The 22746-nt window shown below is 42.8% G+C and overlaps 1 protein-coding gene across 4 annotated transcripts in view; it reads right to left on the bottom strand.

Annotated features, from left to right (window-relative positions):
• MDGA2 (MAM domain containing glycosylphosphatidylinositol anchor 2) overlaps positions 1-22746 on the bottom strand; it is a 644994-nt gene that overhangs the window by 45032 nt on the left and 577216 nt on the right. For all 4 annotated transcript variants that reach the window (XM_074956572.1, XM_074956573.1, XM_074956574.1 and 1 more), the window contains exon 11: positions 7755-7932. In XM_074956572.1, the coding sequence (XP_074812673.1) occupies positions 7755-7932 (178 nt within the window). The remainder of the gene's footprint in view (positions 1-7754; positions 7933-22746) is intronic.

Raw genomic sequence — 22746 nt, 5'->3', positions numbered from 1 at the left:
CATACACATGGTTAGAGAGAGCCCTTGCTCCAAAGAACATGAAATCTCAATATGAAGGGCAAAAAAAAGGAGAAAGGGAATATTAAGCCAATTAAGCTAAGAAACACAAAAGAAACCAGTCATGGCTGACAATCTGCCCTATTAATTGTAACACCTAACTTAACATGCTCCTTTTAACACACACCCGCATACTGGAATTTTCTGTTTGTGCACCCCAAAAATGGTCTTAATTTTGTGCTGTAGTGCTGCTCTGTAATCTTCTTATATAAGGTCCCAATCCTGAAACTGGATCCATGAGGCTGGATCTTTGCACCCATCTGGGGTCTGAGCTGATCTCAGGATCAAGGCATGCAATAGTGATATACTTTTCTAACCTACAGAAAAGTCACTATTTTTTAAAAAATTAACATTTAGCCTATGGAAATTTAAGTGTTGGAGTAGTAACTGACAGCCTCATATGGCAGACCATTCTTGTTGTGTACAGGTGTATCAGGAGTCCCATTCTATATACACTGAAGAAATACTGCCCATTGCTTTTGGAGTGGTAAGAAGCAGCTCCATTTGCAACTTTAATTGCTGCTTAAGAATTATTATAATTTTTTTTTTACATAGGAAGATGTATAAAGAAAGTGTGTGTTCAGATTTGAAATGGAGTTACTGAACATTCAGAGATTTTATAGTTGCCTTTTACCATACCAGCCTACATGGATTTATGTGAAATGATGAAGATGATCTTTAAAATTGTTACTACAAGACATATTTGTACTGCACTAGCCTACACAGTCGATTAGTGCTATTTAAATTGATGTGATTGTGTTTACTTGGTGCACTGAATGTTCTCTTGCAGAATAATATATGCATCTAATAAGTGATTCGTCAATCATATCATTCATACTATGCCGATTTTTCTTTTCTCCATGCCACAGTGGAGAGAAGGTGGAAAACATAGCATGTGTACACACTTTTGATTGATAGTATCCAGGTACTAGTGTGTTTTCCCTTTTTTTGTCTATACCTAAAAGTATGGGTTAGGAGGCGAAGATATTTTTTTAAAAACACATCACTGAGATTTTCCTAATTATATAGCTTCCACTTTTCAGACATTCATTCAAACAGCTCCTAACAGAAAAGCTCATTGAAAGTTGCACGTGTTTGTATTGGAGTGATGTAAATGTTAATCTGCAGTTGCTGGTTTCATTCACGCTGTGCTGTGCTCTGTAACTACTCCCATATTAGATTAACTTCATACTGTTTGATAGTAAATATAGACGTCACCAGAATATGTTCAGATTCCAGTGCATTCGTTGTAGCCACGAACAACTGTGACACAACTTGTGCATTTGTAGATGAAATGCAGATTTTTCACTGTTTAATATTTAAAATGGTAAAAGGCAACAAGAAATGCCACAACCTCAACAGATATAAACATGAAAAATATTAATCTCAATATATGTCCATACAGTTATTCCAGTTGTTCAGCAATGAACTTGCTGATGGGGATATCTTCAATGGCAAATTCACTGATGGTGCTAACTTTCCAGGCCAGAGATGGATCCAACTCATAATGAGAAAATTTCATCTGTAAAAATTATGTTTTACTTCATTGCCTGCAGACCTGTACAAATGTGTGGTTATAAAGCAGCTGAGAAACTGCAGGTGGAAATTTCATGATGGACTGCATTATTTTGAATGGGAATATTTTGAAAACACAGGAAAATTAAGATCACCTAGCATATAATACTCTTTGGGCTAGATCTCCAGTTCGTGCAAACCAGCATAGCTTCACTAAGGGCTGGTCTTCACTCGCGGAGATCGACCCTGCTGCAATTGATGCAGCAGGGATCGATTTAGTGGGTCTAGTGAAGACCCGCTAAATCGACAGCAGAGCACTCTCTGCTCGATGCCAGTACTCCAGCTCTCCGAGAAGAGTAAGGGAAGTCAACTGGAGAGCATCTCCCACTGATGCAGTGTGGTGAAGACACCGGGGTAAGTTGACCTAAGCTACATCAACTCCAGCTGCATTATTCATGTAGCTGGAGTGGCGTAACTTAGGTCGACTTACCCCCATAGTGAAGACAAGCCAGTGGTGGTATGTCTATTTGCACTAGTTGAAGAGTTAGCCCTTCAATCCCCAATTTACCACAAATCTCTTTAAAAACCCTTATTCTAGCCTAAGTCAAGCATACCTATTTAAAGACAAATCAGATTCTTCAATAAAAATTTAGAGGGGTTTTGAAAATAGGGCTTTTTAATGTCAGCCTGATGCAAGCCTTACCTGTGGAATGACTACCGCCACTTGATAATAAAATACAGACATTTTGAAGTCGTCGGGAGATCGAACAGCACACCAAAATCATACATTTGTTTACATTTTAAGGCTCTGGGAATGGAAAAGAATGCTTGGGAAAGAGAGGGATTGATAGTACTTGAGACGTGCATAGTACTGGTGCGTATTATACAAACATCTGGCAATATACCTGAGTCCTGGGACTTGCAATATCTTAGGGATTCCAACCCTGAGTTTTCCTTTGAGCAGATAATACTACCTGTGTTAAATTGTGCGATATATTGGAAAGCTTTGCAAAATGGGGAGTTACGTTCAAGCTGCCAAGGTAATCTGTACTTGTAACCTATGATAGGGTTTGGATTTAGGCAGAAGGAGGGAAAGTTGGTGCACTAACCCAATAGGCTCCTGGTTTAAGTCAATGGGAAGTGAGGGCTGTTGGACTCTTGCAGGATCCAGGCCCTGGTCCCAGTAAACGGTGCATTTAAAATCAGTCTGTTCTGTTTTTACTTTTCTGTAGTTCACTGACGGCTTTTTAACCAATGCGAAACTACAGAATTATAGATACTCTACCTCTGAAACAACATACTGTCTCTGCAAACTGGATATATTTTTTCATGCATGTCTCTCAATTTTTATGAAACTAGAGTTTCACATTTTAACTCTTTGCTGGTAGCCAGAAGTCTGCTATCTCTGCCAGAAGCACTGAGAGGAAATCAATTTCTATAACTCATGAGGGCACAGAAGCAAAAGACATGATGAAAATTGCTTGTTGATTCTTGACAACTTTCCAACAACTCTTAAAGGGTGAAACTGGCTCTATGTGGAGTCAACACACAGACAGTACAGGGGATGGATCACCTGATGATTCTCTGTTCTGTTCATTCCTTCTGGGACACCTGACATTGGCCACTGTCGGCAGACAGGATACTGGGATAGATGGACCTTTGGTCTGACCCAGTATGGCTGTTCTTATGTTCTAATGATACACTATTTAAACCCAACGTAAGCCCTCAAAGTAGGATTTAAGTTGTGCACTGCCCTTCTGTTCCCCCTCTGTACACCTGGTTCAGCTCAGTTCAAAGAAAGATGCAGCAAACAGCTCTAGCATCTTTAATTAGAATGAGTCTGATCTGCATTTTATCCTGGATAAAATAAAAAGTGAGTAAAAATATAATTAGCCTGATGATAAATATATAATATACTAAGAGCTGTAGAAAGAAAAGGAGTACTTATGGCACCTTAGAGACTAACCAATTTATTTGAGCATGAGCTACAGCTCACTTCATCGAAAGCTCATGCTCAAATAAATTGGTTAGTCTCTAAGGTGCCACAAGTACTCCTTTTCTTTTTGCAAATACAGACTAACGCGGCTGTTACTCTGAAACCTGTCATTATGTAAGAGCTGTAGGTTACCAATCATAGAGCTCACAATGGAATACTAATATATTAGTGTGAGAATTAAACCTACAGTATGTTTCAATAAGAAATGTCCAAAGAGATGATGTGAGAAACATAGGCTGGCACTGCTGGAATCCAGGATATGTTCCTCTTGGAGACAGAATGCAACTCAACACACACTTGATTAAAAGTATATTGAAAATCTTACGATTCCAATGTGTCCCTGCTTGGCCAGATGCCCCAAAGAACAAACATTTGCAGTGAAAAGAGCTTTGCAAATTGTTACCTTAATTGTCCTTTCTAGCCACGTTCCCTCTGCTTTTGTTTTAATTCCTGGATAAATATTTACGGTTTATCATCTACATTTATGTGGACTTGCTGCTGTGAAATGCATCCTGTCAGCCTGTTAACAACATCTCTAGGAATCAAGCGTTTTGAGGTTAAACACTACACTGGGATAAATGTGTGAGATCTCATTATTTTATGGCTGAATCTAGTACACCTTGGAAATAAAGCTTTATAATAGGTGTGCTGAAACAATTGTCATGGATAATGGTGCTCAGACACACCCCATGTTTGAAGTGCATGAAGGGTTAACTATCTTGAGTTCTACTTTAAAGGAAAGCAACTTGAGATTTATCCTGTTGATTTGCAGCCTATTCATGATCTTTAAAACTGCAAAGTTGCAGATACCGGCATCAATAGTGCTGAATCGCGCTCCAAAACTAATGTACCCATCTTGCATAGAATGCAAACGGCTTGTTTTCTGCTGGGTGGTTTGATTTTGCAACAGGTACTTCATCAGCACATTTGAAATGCGTGTGTATTTCATTCAAATCTGTATTAGTGACAGATCTGAGAACAAAATTCCCTCCAGCAGAAACATGCCATTTCTGTTGCAGGAAGGAGGTGTTTCTGCCAGTGCAGGGCTAGACACTTCAGTTGACTTAACAAGTCAGCAAAATCCTGAATTCAGCAAGTGACCTTGTGGGGCGTGTGGTGTGTATGCCTCTAGCACACCGCCACAGCTAATGCTTGAAACAACCTCTTGTGCTCCACAGGCTACAGGCACTGCCAGATGAGCCAAAGGGGAGATGAGCTAACCACCCATAAGTTGGATGCTGCTCTTTGCATCTGTCAGGAAGAGGAAGGATGATCCAGGAGTTAAGCAGCTAGCCTGGGACTCAGGAGACCTAAGTGACCTAAGCTTTGATTAGTTCATACCTTGGGACACAAATACATTGCTTAGACAACTACTTTCTGCAAAATGCAAAACCCCTAAGCTTGGCTCATCTTGTGAGCAGGGTAACGGTCCGGAATTGGAAAGTACAAATATGTGCCTGTGGAATCAATATTTTGGGGTGTCTCATTTCATTTCTTTGGTTGATATTAACACACTATTAAATTATTTGCACTGGAATTGAGCGTGGCGGAGCTAATAATTGATCATGAATAATGTTTTTGATAAATGTAGCGTATTTTTCTTTTCATGAATTGTGCACAAGCCGCTTACAATTTTCTCAGATCGGTTCATTATTCAAAATTATTTGACAACTAATTTCCAGGAGTAATTCTTGGTCTGCAGATTGCCTCTGAGCCGTCTATTATAGTTGGTATCCAAAATGGAGCTCTCTCAAGTTTTTATATAGCTCTGGCCATTGTGCTAGCTAGCTGCTAGAGCGTCTCGGAATTACGTTGCCTAGTTGTGACTCGACACATCGCATGCCATCTGTTTCCTGTTTGGACGAGGGTAACAGAGAATCAGGGTTCTAATGTTCACACTTGCGTTTCCAAACTTTTAAATTCCCTTCTTACAAAGCTCCTCTAATATGTGCTTAAATTTACTTCATTTGTTTCAGTTAAAAATCCTTCCAGTCATTGGGCCAGGTCCTCAGCTGGTATTATTTTGGCCCAGCTCCACTGAGTTCCGTATTGATACTCCACATGGGCATATTGTCCTTTCATTATGATATTTACAGAAAGTGAACACAAAAGAGAAACAAACAGGAAAAGAGAATTCAATTCATTAAACAAATATTCACAAAAAAACTAAGGTTTTTGTGCAGGTCTAAGAGTCAAACGTTGGCAATGTTTGGAGATTTCCATAAAATAAAGGCTATAGCAATCCAAAACCCAACTAGATTCATGTGGGCAGTCTTCTGTGCCCACATGACATCTGCGGGTCACTGTGGGAAGACGCTTGCACTTGCCCTGAACTAGAGCTCGTCAGAATTTTGTGGTTGAAAAATTTTGTGAGTAAAAGAAGCTGTTTTCGTCAAAACTGAAATGTTTAAAAAAGTGTCAAGTTTGACATGTTGCTTAGAAAAAGTTCCAAAATGAAACGCTTTGACATTTTCTGAAAGGAATGGAGGACTTGTGGCACCTTAGAGACTAACCAATTTATCCGATGAGGTGAGCTGTAGCTCATGAAAGCTTATGCTCAAATAAATTGGTTAGTCTCTAAGGTGCCACAAGTACTCCTTTTCTTTTTGCGGACACAGACTAACCCGGATGCTCCTCTGAAATCTGAAAGGAATGTTTACATTTTGTTTTGAAACAACTTTTTGCAATGAACTTCATTGTTTTTCTATAAAAAAAAGTTTTAAAAGGTTGAAAATGGAACAAAGTATCTAGATTTTACCTAAACGAAATGTTTCAATCTACTCAGAATGTTTTCTTCTGAATTGTGTTTCATGAGAAATTTCAATTTGGGGGGGCGGGAGCTTTGTTCCACTTTGGAATGGGGAAAAAAATGGAGATTGTGGAATTTCCAGGGAAATCGAAAATGCTACAGCGGCCCAGCTCTACGCAGAGCAGCACCCTTCCTGCAGGCACAAGGCTCTGCCTGTGACGATCTAATTGCTGGATCGGGGCCTTAGACATAATTCTACCTATTTGTTCAATTTCATAGTGTCATAGAAATGTAGGACTGGATAGGACCTTGAGAGGTCATTGTCCAGCCCCCTGTGCTGAGGCAGGACTAAGGAAACCCAGGCCATCCCTGTCAGATATTTGTCCAATCTGTTCTTAAAATCTTCTAATGATGGGGATTCCACAACCTCCTTTGGAAGCCTGTTCCAGAGCTTAACTATCCTTATAGTTGGAAAGCTTTTCCTAATATCTAACCTAAATCTCCCTGGATGCAGATTTAGCTCATCAGTACTTGTCCTACCCTCCGTGGACATGGAGAACAACTGATCACGATCCTCTTTATCGCAATCTTTAAAATATTTAACGACTTATCAGCTTCTCCCCAGTCTTCTTCTCTCAAGACTAAACATGGCCAGCTTTTTGTTTGTTTGTTCATTTAAGCTTTTCCTCATAGGTCAGGTTTTCCAAACCTTTTATAATTTTTGTTGCTCTCCTTTGGATTCTCTCTAATTTGATCACATCTTTCCCAAAGTGTGGCACCTAGGATTGGTTACGATACGTCAGCTGAGACCTCACCAGTGCCAAGTAGAGCAGGACAATTACCTCCTGTCTTACCTACAACACTCCTGTTAATACACCCCAGGATGATATTACTTTTTCACAACTGCATCACATTGTTGACTCATATTCAATTTGTGATCCATGATAACCCCAGATCCTTTTTAAGCAGTACTACTGCCTAGTTCACCATTTTGTATTTGTTCATTTGATTTTTTTTCTTCCTATGTGTAGTACTTTGCATGTGTCTTTATTGATCTTCACCTTGTTTATTTCAGACCAATTCACCAATTTGTCAAGGTTGTTCTGAATTCTAATCCTGTCCTTCTAAATGCTAGCAACCCCCCCCCCCCCCCCGGTTAGTGACATCTGCAAATTTTAAAAGTGTCTTCTGCATTCCACTATCCAAGGTATTAATGAAAATATTGAACAGTACTGGACCCAGAACAGACCCCTGCAAGACCTAACTAGATATAATCCATCAGTTTGGCATCGGACCATTGATAATTACTCTTTGAGCATGATTATGCAGCTTACAGTGACAGGAACTAAATTTTGCTCTTAACTGCACATTACAAGTTACATTAAACTGTGTGACCCATATTCCAGTATGTCTCCTGTTACCATAACGTCTCCTTACCACTATATTTGATGACACGAATGGTTGAATCTCCCTCCCCAAATCTGGTGATGGGAGTTAGGCGGACTTCATAGGCCTCTGGCTTGATCAGCTCAGTCAGGTTGTATGTAATTAACTCTCCTTTCTGAATGTTTCCGTTTACCGTGATCTCCTGTTCCCACCAACGCTGTTGTCCAGCCTGAAATCAGAAGAATCATGGAAAGATTGGAGCTTTTGGCACAAACTGCCACCCGTTCATTCTGGAAATGGAGCACAGTGGTCTGCAGAAGCTTCATTTGCTTGATTAGCTCTAGATAAGAACACAAAATCTTTCCTATGCCACCTAACACATAAAAGCCCATTTTTTATAACTAATGGATCTTTTAATTGAGGTTGCAGAGATAACGGACCTTTGCAATCTGCGGGCAAATAAGTTACTTCCATTCTCTCCACCTACCTTTCCTATGCATCAAACACCTTATTGCATTCTGTGTTGTACCACATCTGCTCCTATCAAATATCACATAACTACAGGTCTTTCAGAGTACCATGAAAGCAACCATGCATTTTCAGTTTTTCCATCTTAAAATTTTTCTAACACATCAGGGAAAGAGGCCTAATGCAAGGCACTAAGGACCAGAGTTTTAAAAGAAATTAGTTGCCTAAAACTGCAGATAGGCGTGTAGATGCTTTTGAAAATCCCGCTAGCACCTCTTTGCATCATTAGGCACCTAGATACCTTTGAAATTCCGGCCTTAAGTTCTAGATTTAACTGAGAGAAGCAGGTTAAAGAATGTTTAAAATGTGCCCTCTTTTAAAAATCTCCTGTTCAGCTGATGCACTCAAAGGTCCCAAATTTGTGGGTACTTATAGTCCTTGACGTCCATTCACAGTGTGGCTGTATCCTGAAAAGAGACTACATATGAAGACACCTTTGTGCCTGGTAGACATTCTCCCAATGTGTATTTCGAATCACACCAGCTGACTGCAGTGACAAAAGTAAGTTCCTTTGCCTAGAACTGCTTGGAAATTTTCTATGAAACTCAGTTTTGTTGGAAAGTGCCAATTTTATAGAGTGAAATGTTCTGCCGAATCTATTACAGAAGTGACAAAACACAGGCAAGTTTTCCTGCCTTGCTCTCAGCTCCAGGGGATGGAGTGGAACAGAACTGGGTGCTCTGCCTTCTCACTTCCCCCTAATCTCCAGGGGATGGGCAATGCCTCTCTGACTCCTGGAGCTGGAGGGGTGGCATGGAGTTAGAGCACCTGAAGACAGCTGGAAAGCTGAAAATTTCAGTTTCTGGTCTCCTGAAATGGAGTTTTCCTGAAACCCCTTTCTGTGAATATTTTGCCTTTTTAACGCTTCGTCCCTGCTTCAGGATGAAACTTTTATTCAAAAACATGAACATTTTTGAGGAAAGGGATTCCCGCTTTTAGGCCAGCTCTCCTTACTCCTTTTCTGCCTGCAGAGCTCTCAGCCATGGCAGAGTGAGCGGAGTTCCATTCCTCCTTGTCAAGAGCATTGCTCCTTCAGGCCCAGTCAGGTGCCCCTCTGCATCCCCATTCACGGCAATGATGTTGCCCATGTGTCACCTGGGGCAGAACTGAAGATAATGAGAAGGTTCAGGAGTAACAGAGCACAGTATGGCTCCCAGGGCTTTACCACTTTGTCGATGAGTAAGAAGGGAATTACCCAGCTTGACTCTCAGAGTGAGTTTGCAGAGTTGGCAGTTAGAAGGAAATGTCTTTTAGTTGTACAATGAGCACATCTGACATGGAAATAATTGAGATACAATTACATGACCCTACAATGTCACACTTCACAGTAGAATTACACCATAAGTCAACAGGAGTTGAGGACACTCAGCACTGCATAGGAACAGACTCCACAATTATTAACAGCCCTAGTCACCTCAGAAAGGTGGATGAACTGAAAAGAACAATGAAACGTCAATATGAAGCAAATAAGGAGGAGCTGTATATATTTACACTTCATAGAGTGTACAGGAGTTATAACATCTAAATCAATAAACGTTGTCATTTTCAATGCACTTGACCAAGAGACGAAAAATCTAAATAGAGAGAAAGTTTAATAAATACTGAATGCCACATTAGTTCCTTCATGCTTTAAGTGGTTTATTAATGACCAGAAACACTCAAAGTGTACTCATGTTGGGTAGCAAAGTTATTGGATATTTCAATATTACCTGAAGAGACACTGGCTTATTACAGGCATTCTCTCCAGGCTATCAAGAACAAATCATTAAATATTTACTATCCATCCCAAAGGAACTCTGCAGGTACTATGCTGTTATAATGAGATGTTCTACTCAACTGATTCTGCTTGGCAGGTGCACTGATGTCATTAATTATTACAAACTTGCGATTATAGAACTTCATGTTTATTAAAAAGAACACCCCCCCTCTTTTTCCAGCTTTTTAATTCAAAGCTGTTAGAAAAGGGTATACTGAAATAGTTGGGGAAATAAGCTGCTAAAGCATCAAATTTGATTCCAGCGAATGATGTGAAAAGCAAAATTAAAACATTGACTGGAAGGTTTATATCTGCATCTACGGAAAAGAAAACAAGACTGGTCTATTATTAAACATACAACACAAGCCCACCTCAGATAAAAATAAGGTTGACGAACCAACAGAAAGTAAGAAAATTCGAAAGGAAGGATGGGAAGCCATTAGCTTTTTCTGCCTCCATTGAAGACCGTGGGGGCAGAACATTAGATTCCGAGGGAACTGAGTTAGGCCAATGCTGAGCACTTTGGAAAAATCTCATGCTAAGGTTCTGAACCTGCTCACGTTTAGGCTTCAGTGGGACTGCTCCCGAGTTAAGGTATGCACGTGTGAAATGCTGGGGGGAGGAGGGGAATAAAAACAATGGTGGTCAATTAAGAAAAAGATGGAAGGAGAGAGAGACTGAAAGGTTTCAAACGAAGTATACATAAGAGGAGCAGTATTTTCTATTAACGGTTGAAGTTCTGCTATTTATTACAAATGCTGTGTGTACGGTATATGGCACTCTACTTGTTAAAATACGTCCTCTTACGACAATGCTCTCCACCGAAAAGGTAGCTTTTCAATGGGAGCTGCTGCGGGAGAAAGATTATTGATGTCATAGCAGTGTCCAGAAGCCCATTAACACACGATCTGTGCATTCGTGGGGGTCTGTCAGTAGAAACCAGCAGCTAAGGCAGAGTACAGCAGCAAAAGCAGCAATTTCATAGTAGCTTATGACACATGACTACCACAAGAAAGGCTGGTTTTAAACTGCAGCCGTGAAGAGACATAGTCTAATTAGTCCTTTCCTGTGCCTGGATCAGACAGGGAAAAAGGGTCTTTCACTCTCAAAATTGATTATATATTCCAGTAAGGGCAAACTAAAATTAACGTTATACGGAAACATCTTTCTCTGCATGCCTTGTTGCTCCTGTGTAACTTACTTAAACAAAATGTGGCAATGTAGCTCTTTGTTTGTAATTAGTCTGAGGGTATGTCGACACTACAAAATCAGGTCGAATTTATAGAAGTCAGTTTTTTAGAAATCGTTTTTATATAGTCGATTGTGTGCGTCCCCACACAAAATGCTCTAAGTGCATTAAGTGCATTAACTCGGCGGAGAGCTTCCACAGTACCGAGGCTAGCGTCGACTTCCAGAGTGTTGCACTGTGGGTAGCTATCCCACAGTTCCCGCAGTCTCCGCCGCCCATTGGAATTCTGGGTTGAGATCCCAATGCCTGATGGGGCAAAAAATATTGTCGCGGGCAGTTCTGGGTACATGTCATCAGGCCCTCCCTCTGTGAAAGCAACGGCAGACAATTGTTTCACGCCTTTTTTCCTGAGTTACCTGTGCAGACGCCATACCACGGCAAGCATGGAGCCCGCTCAGCTCACTGTCACTGTATGTCTCCTGGGTGCTGGCAGACGCGGTACTGCATTGCTACACAGCAGCAGCAACCCATTGCCTTGTGGCAGCAGACGGTGCAATAGGCCTGAAAACCATCCTCATCGTGTCCGAGGTGCTCCTGGCCACCTCGGTAATGTCGGTCAGGAGCGCCTGGGCAGACATGAGCACAGGAACTAAATTAGGAATGACTCGACCAGGTCATTCTCTTTAGTCCTGCAGGCAGTCCTATTGTACCATCTTATGGTGAGCAGGCAGGAGATGAGGATGGCTAGCAGTCCTACTGCACCGTCTGCTGCCATAGATGCCAAAGATGTAAAAGATAGATGGAGTGGATCAAAACAAGAAATAGGCCAGATTTGTTTTGTATTCATTTGCTCCCCCCCACCCCCTGAAATCAACGGCTGACAATCATTTTGGTGAGGTCTGTCAGGGGCACCTTGAAAACTTTAATGGAGATTCAGTCCCACCTGAAATACGAGAGGGAGGGATAGCTTAGTGGGTTGAGCATTGGCCTGCTAAACCCAGGGTTTTGAATTCAATCCTTGAGGGGGCCATTCTGTGTGACAGTTTTTGATGTAAAGCCACCCCCTTTGTTGATTTTAATTTGCTGTAAGCCAACCCTGTAAGCCATGTCGTCAGTCGCCCCTCCCTCCGTCAGAGCAATGGCAGACAATCGTTCCACGCCTTTTTTCAGTGCAGACGCCATACCACGGCAAGCATGGAGCCCGCTCAGATCACTTTGGCAATTAGGAGCACATTAAACACCACACGCATTATCCAGCAGTATATGCAGCACCAGAACCTGGCAAAGTGAAACCGGGCGAGTAGACGACATCAGCGCGGTGACGAGAGTGATGAGGACATGGACACAGACTTCTCTCAAAGCATGGGCCCTGCCAATGCGGGCATCATGGTGCTAATGGGGCAGGTTCATGCGGTGGAACGCCGATTCTGGGCCCGGGAAACAAGCATAGACTGGTGGGACCACATAGTGTTGCAGGTCTGGGATGATTCCCAGTGGTTGCGAAACTTTCGCATGCATAAGGGCACTTTCATGGAACTTTGTGACTTGCTTTCCCCTGCCCTGAAGTGCATGAATACCAAGATGAGAGCAGCCCTCACAGTTGAGAAGCGAGTGGCAATAGCCCTGTGGAAGCTTGCAATGCCAGACAGCTACCGGTCAGTCGGGAATCAATTTGGCGTGGGCAAATCTACTGTGGGGGCTGCTGTGATGCAAGTAGGCAACGTAATCAAAGATCTGCTGATATCAAGGGTAGTGACCCTGGGAAATGTGCAGGTCACAGTGGATGGCTTTGCTGCAATGGGATTCCCTAACTGTGGTGGGGCCATAGACGGAACCCATATCCCTATCTTGGCACCGGAGCACCAAGCCGGCGAGTACATAAACCGCAAGGGGTACTTTTCAACTGTGCTTCAAGCACTGGTGGATCACAAGGGATGTTTCACCAACATCATCGTGGGATGGCCGGGAAAGGTACATGACACTCGCATCTTCAGGAACTCTGGTCTGTTTCAAAAGCTGCAGGAAGGGACTTTATTCCCAGACCAGAAAATAACCTTTGGGGATGTTGAAATGCCTATAGTTATCCTTGGGGACCCAGCCTACCCCTTAATGCCACGGCTCATGAAGCCGTACACAGGCAGCCTGGACAGTAGTCAGGAGCTGTTCAACTACAGGCTGAGCAAGTGCAGAATGGTGGTAGAATGTGCATTTGGACATTTAAAAGCACGCTGGCGCAGTTTACTGACTTGGTTAGACCTCAGCGAAAGCAATATTCCCACTGTTATTACTGCTTGCTGTGCGCTCCACAGTATCTGTGAGAGTAAGGGGGAGACATTTATGACGGGGTGGGAGGTTGAGGCAAATCGCCTGGCCGCTGGTTACACGCAGCCAGACAGCAGGGCGGTTAGAAGAGCAAAGGAGGGCGTGGTGCGCATCAGAGAAGCTTTGAAAACCAGTTTCATGACTGGCCAGGCTATGGTGTGAAAGTTCTGTTTGTTTCTCCTTGATGAACCCCCCCGCCCCTTGGTTCACTCTACTTCCCTGTAAGCTAACCACCCTCCCCTCCTCCCTTCGATCACCGCTTGCAGAGGCAATAAAGTCATTGTTGCTTCACATTCATGCATTCTTTATTAATTCATCACACAAATAGGGGGATAACTGCCAAGGTAGCCCGGGAGGGGTGGTGGAGGAGGGAAGCACCGGGAGGAGTGGTGGAGAAGGGAAGGACAAGGCCACACAGCACTTTAAAGGTTTAAAACTTTAAAACTTATTGAATGCCAGCCTTCTGTTGCTTGGGCAATCCTCTGGGGTGGAGTGGCTGGGTGGCCGGAGGCCCCCCCACCGCATTCTTGGCCGTCTGGGTGAGGAGGCTATGGAACTTGGGGAGGAGAGCGGTTGGTTACACAGGGGCTGTAGCGGTGGTCTGTGCTCCAGCTGCCTTTCCTGCAGCTCAACCAGATGTAAGCAGAGTCAGTATGAGCTCCACCCTGACATCTGGTGGTGAGGTGTGGCAAGTTGTGGAAAAGAACTTCAGGGGCCTATCTCATTTGCATAGGCACACCCACCCCGCCTAGAATGAGGCCATAGCTGCCCAAATGGTCACTTTGGCTGCTGTGGGATCCCCAGTGTCTCTGTTATTGGGGCAGGAAGAATAAATTGTTATTACCCTGATTATGGGAATCAAGGACAGTGGAACTGTACTTGGCCTTTTGTTATGATGGAGGGACTCACCATCAACTAAGTAGCACTCGCTAGGCAAGGGACATGGGTTCCAATACTCTGTGAACTGAGAGAGGCTGGGGACAGGTTTTAATACTTGGTGGCATGGGCCCCTTGGTGAGGACCTTACATGTGAATTGCACTTTCTTCTCTCTCCACTGTGGAATATCAGAGCTAATTTTGATTCCATTAGGAGTCAAGTTACAGGCTGCTGAGCTGAATTCACTTTGGGCAAATGCTGCACCAGCACTGAGGCTCCCCTACTACAAGCTGAAATCAGAAAAGAGCTAAACTTCCTAAGAGCTGAAATCACTGAGTGTTCTGTTAAGTAGTGGGGGAGCCTGAAGATATATGGTGGAGCAGTTTGCGGGACGACGAGCAGAGCAGCTGGCGGAGCAGGGTGGTTTGTTGGATGCCTGGAGCAGCTCATGGGGGTGGTTGGCAGAGCGGAGTCCCATGGAGAGGTGGGGCCGTCAGCTTTGGACCACGTAAGGTGCCCCTTACTCCCCCCCCCCCCATTTCCACCCAGGTTGGGAGGTAAAACTCTGCAGATAAACTTTTGAACTCTGGGGCTGCCCTGACCAGGGACAGAGACTTTTGGGTCGTGGGACTTCGGGTGATTTTGGGTTGCTGGACTCAAGAACTAAAGGGAAAGGACACGCCCCAATTGCTTGGGGTGGGTTTTTTGCTCATGGGTTGTGTTATGAATCCTGTTGGTGGAGTTTCCCCAACATAATGCCACATTGTTTCTCTCTGTTATTAAAATGCTTTTTGCTACACTCAGACTATGCGCTTGCGAGAGGGGAAGTATTGCCTCTTGGAGGCGCCCAGCGGGGATGGTATATATTTGTCCCAGGTCACTGTGTTACACATATGCTGGAGCATATTAGTTTGATCCTCCAGCAGCCTCAGCATTGAATCCTGCCTCCTCTCATCACGATGCCGCCACCTTTCAGCTTCAGCCCTCTCTTCAGCCCACCACTTATTCTCCTCAGCCTGCCACCTCTCCTCCCGGTCATTTTGTGCTTTCCTGCACTCTGACATTGTCTGCCTCCATGCATTTGTCTGTGCTCTGTCAGTGTGGGAGGACAGCATGAGCTCAGAGAACATTTCATTGCGAGTGCTTTTTTTTCACCTTCTAATCCTCACTAGTCTCTGGGAAGGAGAAGATCCTGTGATCCTTGAAACACATGCAGCTGGTGGAGAAAAAAAGGGGACAGTGGTATTTAAAAAGACACATTTTATAGGACAATGGGTGCACTCTTTCATGGTAAACTTTGCTGTTAACATTACATCCATAGCACATGTGCTTTCATTCCAAGGTCGCATTTTGCCTCCCCCCACATGGCTAGCCCCTCACCCCTCCCCACTCCCCGTGGCTAACAGTGGGGAATATTTCTGTTCAGCCATAGGCAAACAGCCCAGCAGGAACAGGCACCTCTGAATGTCTCCTTAAGAAAAGCACCCTATTTCAACCAGGTGATCATGAATGATATCACTCTCCTGAGGATAACACAGAGAGATAAAGAACGGATGTTGTTTGAACGTCAGCAAACATACACTGCAATGCTTTGCTCTGCAATGATTCCAGAGTACGTGCTCCTGGCCTGGTGTGATAAAGTGTCCTACTATGGTGGACAGAATAAGGCTGTCCTCCCTAGAAACCTTTTGCAAAGGCTTTGGGAGTACATCCAGGAGAGCCGTGAATGCCAGGGCAAATGAATCATTAAAAATGCTTGCTTTTAAACCATGTATACTATTTAAAAGGTACACTCACCAGAGGTCCCTTCTCCGCCTGGCGGGTCCGGGAGGCAGCCTTGGGTGGGTTCGGATGGTACTGGCTCCAGGTCCAGGGTGAGAAACAGTTCCTGGCTGTCGGAAAACTGGTTTCTCCACTTGCTTGCTGTGAGCTATCTACAACTTCTTCATCATCATCTTCCTCGTCCCCAAAACCTGCTTCCGTGTTGCCTCCATCTCCATTGAAGGAGTCAAATAACATGCCTGGGGTAGTGGTGGCTGAACCCCCTAAAATGGCATGCAGCTCATCATAGAAGCGGCATGTTTGGGGCTCTGACCCGGAGTGGCCGTTTGCCTCTCTGGTTTTCTGGTAGGCTTGCCTCAGCTCCTTAAGTTTCACGCGGCACTGCTTCGGGTCCCAGTTATGGCCTCAGTCCTTCATGCCCTGGGAGATTTTGACAAATGTTTTGGCATTTCGAAAACTGGAACGGAGTTCTGATAGCATGGATTCCTCTCCCCATACAGCGATCAGAACCCATACCTCCCGTTCGGTCCATGCTGGAGCTCTTTTGCGATTCTGGGACTCCATCGTGGTCACCCCTGCTGATGAGCTCTGCATGGTCACCTCTGCTGATGAGCTCTGCACTCACCTGCAGCTTGCAACACTGGCCAAACAGGAAATTGAAATTCAAAAGTTCGCGGGCTTTTTCCTGTCTATCTGGCCAGTGCATCTGAGTTGAGAGTGCTGTCCAGAGTGGTCATAATGGAGCACTCTGGGATAGCTCCCGGAGGCCAATACCATCTAATTGCATCCACAGTACCCCAAATTTGACCCGGCAAGGCCGATTTCAGCGCTAATCCCCTTGTCGGGGGTGGAGTAAGGAAATCGATTTTAAGAGCCCTTTAAGTTGAAAAAAAAGGCTTCGTCGTGTGGATCGGTGCAGGGTTAAATTAATTTAACACTGCTAAATTCGACCTCAACTCCTAGTGTAGACCTGGGCTTAGTAGGCTGCTGCTGCATGAACACCACCACACAGAACTTTGCAGAAAAGACCAAGTTGTCTTGAATTGCAGGGAATTGATCTGAATCAGTCTCTACCTGCTGGGAAGGGACCGAACACATGCACGGTCATAAAACTGTCGACTTTATGACTGTCAGAGTGGTAGAAAAGGAGGAAAATGAGTGGGATTTAGGGCTAGAAAGGAAATTACAGATGGGACAAGTGCAAACTGTAGTTCATCAAATTGGACAGTTCTACAAATTTGTCATTGTTTCTGTTTATACTGTCGATTCAAAGCTTACCATAAAAACATTTGAGTGCACACAGAATAGCCATTCTTCCTCTGTTGTAAGGTATTTCAAATATCACTCTGATACAGGAGAAAATTACACGTCTGCTCTCCTTGATGTCTTACTTCTAGGCTAGCTAAGGGCTACAAAGGCATGCAAATCTTTGACTAGAGGGAGGTATGGGGAAAAATTATGTAATTGTTTAATTCAATTTTAATGTAAGTTCAATTTAATTCAATATAGGAGAGCAAGGTATAGCATGATCCAATGGCTGGAAGTTGAAGATAGACAAATTCAGACTGCAAATAAGGTAAATTTTTGACAATGAGGGTGATTAACCATTGGGATAATTTACCAAGGGTCTTGGTGGTTTCTCCATCATTGACAATTTTTAAATCAAGATTGGATGTTTTTCTAAAAGATCTGCTGTTGGAATTATTTGGAGGAAGTTCTCTGGCCTGTGTTATACAGGTGGTCAGACTAGATCATCACAGTGGTCCCTTCTGGCCTTGAAATCTATTAATCTAATTTTAAGCTTGTGAATGGTCCCACTGACAAGTGCTGAATGAGGGCTACTTGCTCAGCAGCTTATAGGTTCAAGCCCTATACAGAAAGTGGTATTAACCTTCCACATTCATGAGCATGGAAATAACCAACCTTCAAAGACCTAATATTAATAAAATGTCAACTAAGTACCAACGGGCCTACGTGTTTGTGCAATGTCTAGTATCCTGGGGCTTAGGTCATGAATGGGATTCCTAGGCCACCACAATAAGTAAATAATAATTGTTAATAATTATAACCATATGACAAAATATGTGACATTGTCTCATATCTTTAAAAAGATCATATGAGCATCTTTAATAAAAAATTACAAATTGACAGACATCTGCTAGATGTCCGCTCTTCTGGTGTTAATTATTACATCACCGATAAGAGCTAATGAAATGAACTATGAAAGCCAAGGCACTCGTTGCATAACAGACACTCAGTCTCTTATTTCTCTCCCCAGTTTGGATACCCACGAACATAAATATAGCACGAATATCAGACATATTCAAGTTTTGCCGAATGTGTTATTTTGCTATCACACAGCTTACAAAGGAAACATTTGCATACATCAGCATTTATGCCACTCGGAGAATTGTTCCTTCTATCATTTGTATTGTTCATGTTTTTATGCCACATGTAGCTCTTCTATTCACAGCTCAAACAAACCCTTAATTCAAATGTAGTGACTGATCCAGGCTAAATGTGACTAGGGCAATACAGTGGATAAACTGCACATCACTTGTATGCCATGGTGAGTGGGAGAGGCAAGAAAGCAGCACATACCCCTGTAGAATTCAACACCAATTACATTTGCAGCTAAATTCCGACCTACATGAAATGCTCATAACATAGGTGATTTAGTAGTGTGGGAAAGTAAAGTGGAAACAAACACAGAGGACATGGGGACGTTTAATATTCCCTGAATAATGCATAATACACTGTGTACCTTCACAATCTGTCAGGAAACTTTACATAATAATGAATAAACCTTGTCTCAAGTAGATGGTGCTGTCCTTGAAGGCTAAGCAACAAGAGTACTGCAGAGAAGATGTTAAGGGTAATTATAACAAGATTTAGGGCTACATTTTCAAAGCAGTGCATGGGGAATTCAACCCTATGACTCTTAGTCATCAAAATGGGAATCTCATGGACAGATGCATTGAGAGCTCTTACAGAGTTTAGCTCAGCATTACTGATATTGGTACCCTGAATTCAAATCAGAACTAGCATTCTAACTTCTAACCAAGTTTTAAGCAAACCTTTCAGAGACCAAATAAAACGGTTAGACTGCACGCTCTTTGACATGGGGGCAGTCTTTTTGTTATATGTGTATACAATGTCTATCACAATGGGGCCCCAATCCTTCAGTAGTATACATAGTAATAAAAACTACTGCTGGCATGTTTCAATTCTTCACATTCTTTCAGCCTCAACTTTTGGGGATTCTTTATTTTGATCACCTTATATAGATCACCAGTTCTATCATACTGCACATTTATTCCTGAGACTATCACTGTCTGCAATCCTTGTCAGTCACTCACTTTGTTCCACCAAGGCTGTCTTAGGCCTACTAGCCATTTCACTTGCCTTCAGCCAGGTAGAATCATACTACTGTAGGGCTGGAAGGGACCTCAAGAAGTCCTCTAGTCCATCCCCCCGTGCTGAGGCAGTACCAAGTAAACAGAGACCATCCCTGACAGATTTTTGTCTAGCCTGTTCTTAAAAATTTCCATTGCAAGGATTCAGCAGTCTCCCTAGATAACTTATTTCAGTGCTTAACTATCCTTATAGTGAGAACTTGTCTCTAACGTCTTACCTACTTTGCTTCTGATTAAGCTGATTACTTCTTGTCCTTTCTTTAGTAGGCATAGAGAATAATTGATCACCATCCTCTTTACAACAGCCATTAAGATTTTTGAAGACTATGATCAGGTCCCCCTTCAGTGAATAAGGCAAGGGCTCCTACTAACCAAGATTCATTACAGGTCCTATATATGACAGAACTGGCAGTCATGTATGTTAAGATGGATACCGAGTACCCCATAGATCGGAATGCAGATCATGATCCAATGACTATATTTTTTTGACTTTAACTTGCACGTGACGAGGCAGCAGAGTTAATATGATTCAGAAAGAGGGAGAACACAGAACTCGCTTGCCTGCACATACTCATCTATTTACAAACTGGGATGTATGATCTAGATTCATTTTATTTGGCCTGGACAGTGCTTTTATAAAATGGAGCAAAGGTAATATATTGGAAGAGAAGCAGCTCTGTAGACCTATTTACAGGTATGAGAAGTGTAAAAGGCGATTGTCACAATTCAGGGCAACTGCACCTGTATTTTCACCTCCATGGTCCAGCAACGGCACCCCCTCTCGGCTGCCAGCTCCTCAGCTGTCTCCTGAGTGGAGATATGCATCTCTCTCTCTTTCTCTCTCCTTCCCTGACTGGGCTATTCCCAGGCTGCACAGATCCCTGCCGGCACTGTGAAGTCCCCAGCAAAATAAAACTGTCTAAGCAGGCCTGCTTTACTTTTTTTCCTTCACAGATGGTAAACAGTGTAATTGACACAGTTAATTTACCACACAGCTTCTTATAAATAAGCATCTTCATTCTTAAGTAAAAAGCATTACGGACATAAGAACATAAGAATGGCCATTCTGGATCTGACCAAAGGTCCATTTAGCTCAATATCCTGTCTTCCAACAGTGTCCAATGCCAGGTGCCCCAGAGGGAATGAACAGAACAGGTAATCAGCAAGTGATCCATCCCCTGTCGCCCATTCCCAGCTTCTGGCAAACAGAGGCTAGGGACACCCTTCCCTGTCCATCCTGGCTAACAGCCATCAAACATGTTAAAACAATACAAGAACCTACATGCCTGCTAATAAGCTTACCGGAGATCACCCTCTCATCTCCACAATGGCTCTGGCCGGTGTCAGTCCTTCCAACCCTTCCCTAAGGTTTGGGGTCCTCCCCTTGGCCAGATGGTCCTGTCCATTTGCTGCATCAGAAAGAAGGCCCTGAGTCACTTTAAACTCAACTTATTTATCCCAGAAGGCCTTTCTCTGTCTGACAGTCAGCCTCTGGAAAACCCAGTTTGAACGAGTCTAGGTGAGCTCCCCCAGGAGATGTTACCTCTCTGGAGGTGTTACATCCTGAGTGAATTTGCCTAATCATCTCCCACTGTTCTTAGCTCCTGGAGGAGCTGCAGTTACCCTCCCCCATAGGATTATATAAAATCCCTGGCCAGCAATGATACATAAACCTAAAACAGTATGATATCTCAAAGATATCGCATGGAATCGCCATATTTGTCACAGAAATCACACTGATTTTATTTCTGCTTTAGTTATTGTTGTTCTCTATCTTGGCAAAAGAAGCTTTTTATACTTACGGTGCAAAAGACTTATATAAAAGTCAAAGGGAAAATAGGGAACATAAAAGCAATCTTTGCACTGAAGAGGAAAACAACTACCTGTACCACAAAAGCAAACTACTTGCTGTTAAAGGAAAGTCCTCCGTTCTGAACTTGCAATCTTGCTAAATCCAAGAGGGGACTAAAAAATGGATTCCGGAGTGGAGAACATTAGATAATTTGTAACAGTAAACAATCCGTCTCTTTCTTAGGACAGACAATAGAGGAATTGTACATTGGTAGCCTTACCTGGCTCACAAAAATGGTGTTTAGTCACAATTTTGAATATTTGTAATATCATCACTATGTTGCTAGATGCACGAACCAATGATTGCTGGGTTTCCAGCATATATGGGTTTTGCTATTAGTTATCTGTTTCTTACAGCCATTTACTGAAGCTAATAACTTTCTAGAGTTGGGAGAATTTTATTACACTTAATTTTGGTGGTGGGGAGCAGGGGGAATACTTTGAATAATTCTTGTCTTGATAAGCTAGTAATTTGGGGTAAAATTTTTAAATAGCCTAAGCCACTTAGGAACCTAATTTCAATGGGAATTCTGGAAATTAAGCAGTGGCATAAACACATTATCCACTAAGTCCAGAAATATCTTCTTCAGAGATATGTAATAAGTAATAATTATTCAGCTGCCTGTAAAATTCTGTCAGTGTCAAGAGTGGAAATAGGTCTGTTAATTAACAATACAAGCCTTGATGTGGACAGCTGGTTAGCCATGCTAGACAATGCCAGACATCCACACTGTCACATTCATTCAAGGAAGGCAAACATCTGAAATCCAGAATGAAAACCAATGACATATTTTAATGGCAAATATGAAAAGCAAATGTATTGTAAAGAGTGTCATATACTGCGTCTACTATGCTTTGACAATTAGTTCAGCTACAGTAGTAAACATAACTGATTCCCGGCACTTGGATCCCTTTGCATGCATGAAGCTCTGCTTATGGGACATATCAGCTAGTAATTACATCAACCAGTCATTTGTTTTAATGCAAGAATATATTATAGAAAAGATAAAAATCCCTCTGAACTCTGAGGGGAATATAGGGGGATGGATCAGCATTGATCTTCTAGAATAAAATTGTCAGAAGTGCCTAAGTGCCATTTTCAAAAGGCCCATAGGAACCCAAGTAGCTTCTGAAAAAAGTGTTAGTGCTCCTCAATCAGTTAGGCACTTTTGAAAATTTTATCCTAGGCTTGGGGCTTCACTTTCAATTGCATTTGGGCCCATAGCGGACTTAAATGCTTCTGAAAGCTCTGTCCATAGTTAAGTACTCATCAGCCAGGTAGGTTAACTCATTTTCAAAGCACAGAGCAGACACAGTATATA

Source organism: Natator depressus, chromosome 6 (assembly GCF_965152275.1).
Source record: "Natator depressus isolate rNatDep1 chromosome 6, rNatDep2.hap1, whole genome shotgun sequence".
Taxonomy (NCBI): Eukaryota; Metazoa; Chordata; order Testudines; family Cheloniidae; genus Natator; species Natator depressus.
The sequence above is the reverse complement of the archived record's forward strand: the minus strand, read 5'-3'. Positions and strand labels throughout refer to the sequence as shown.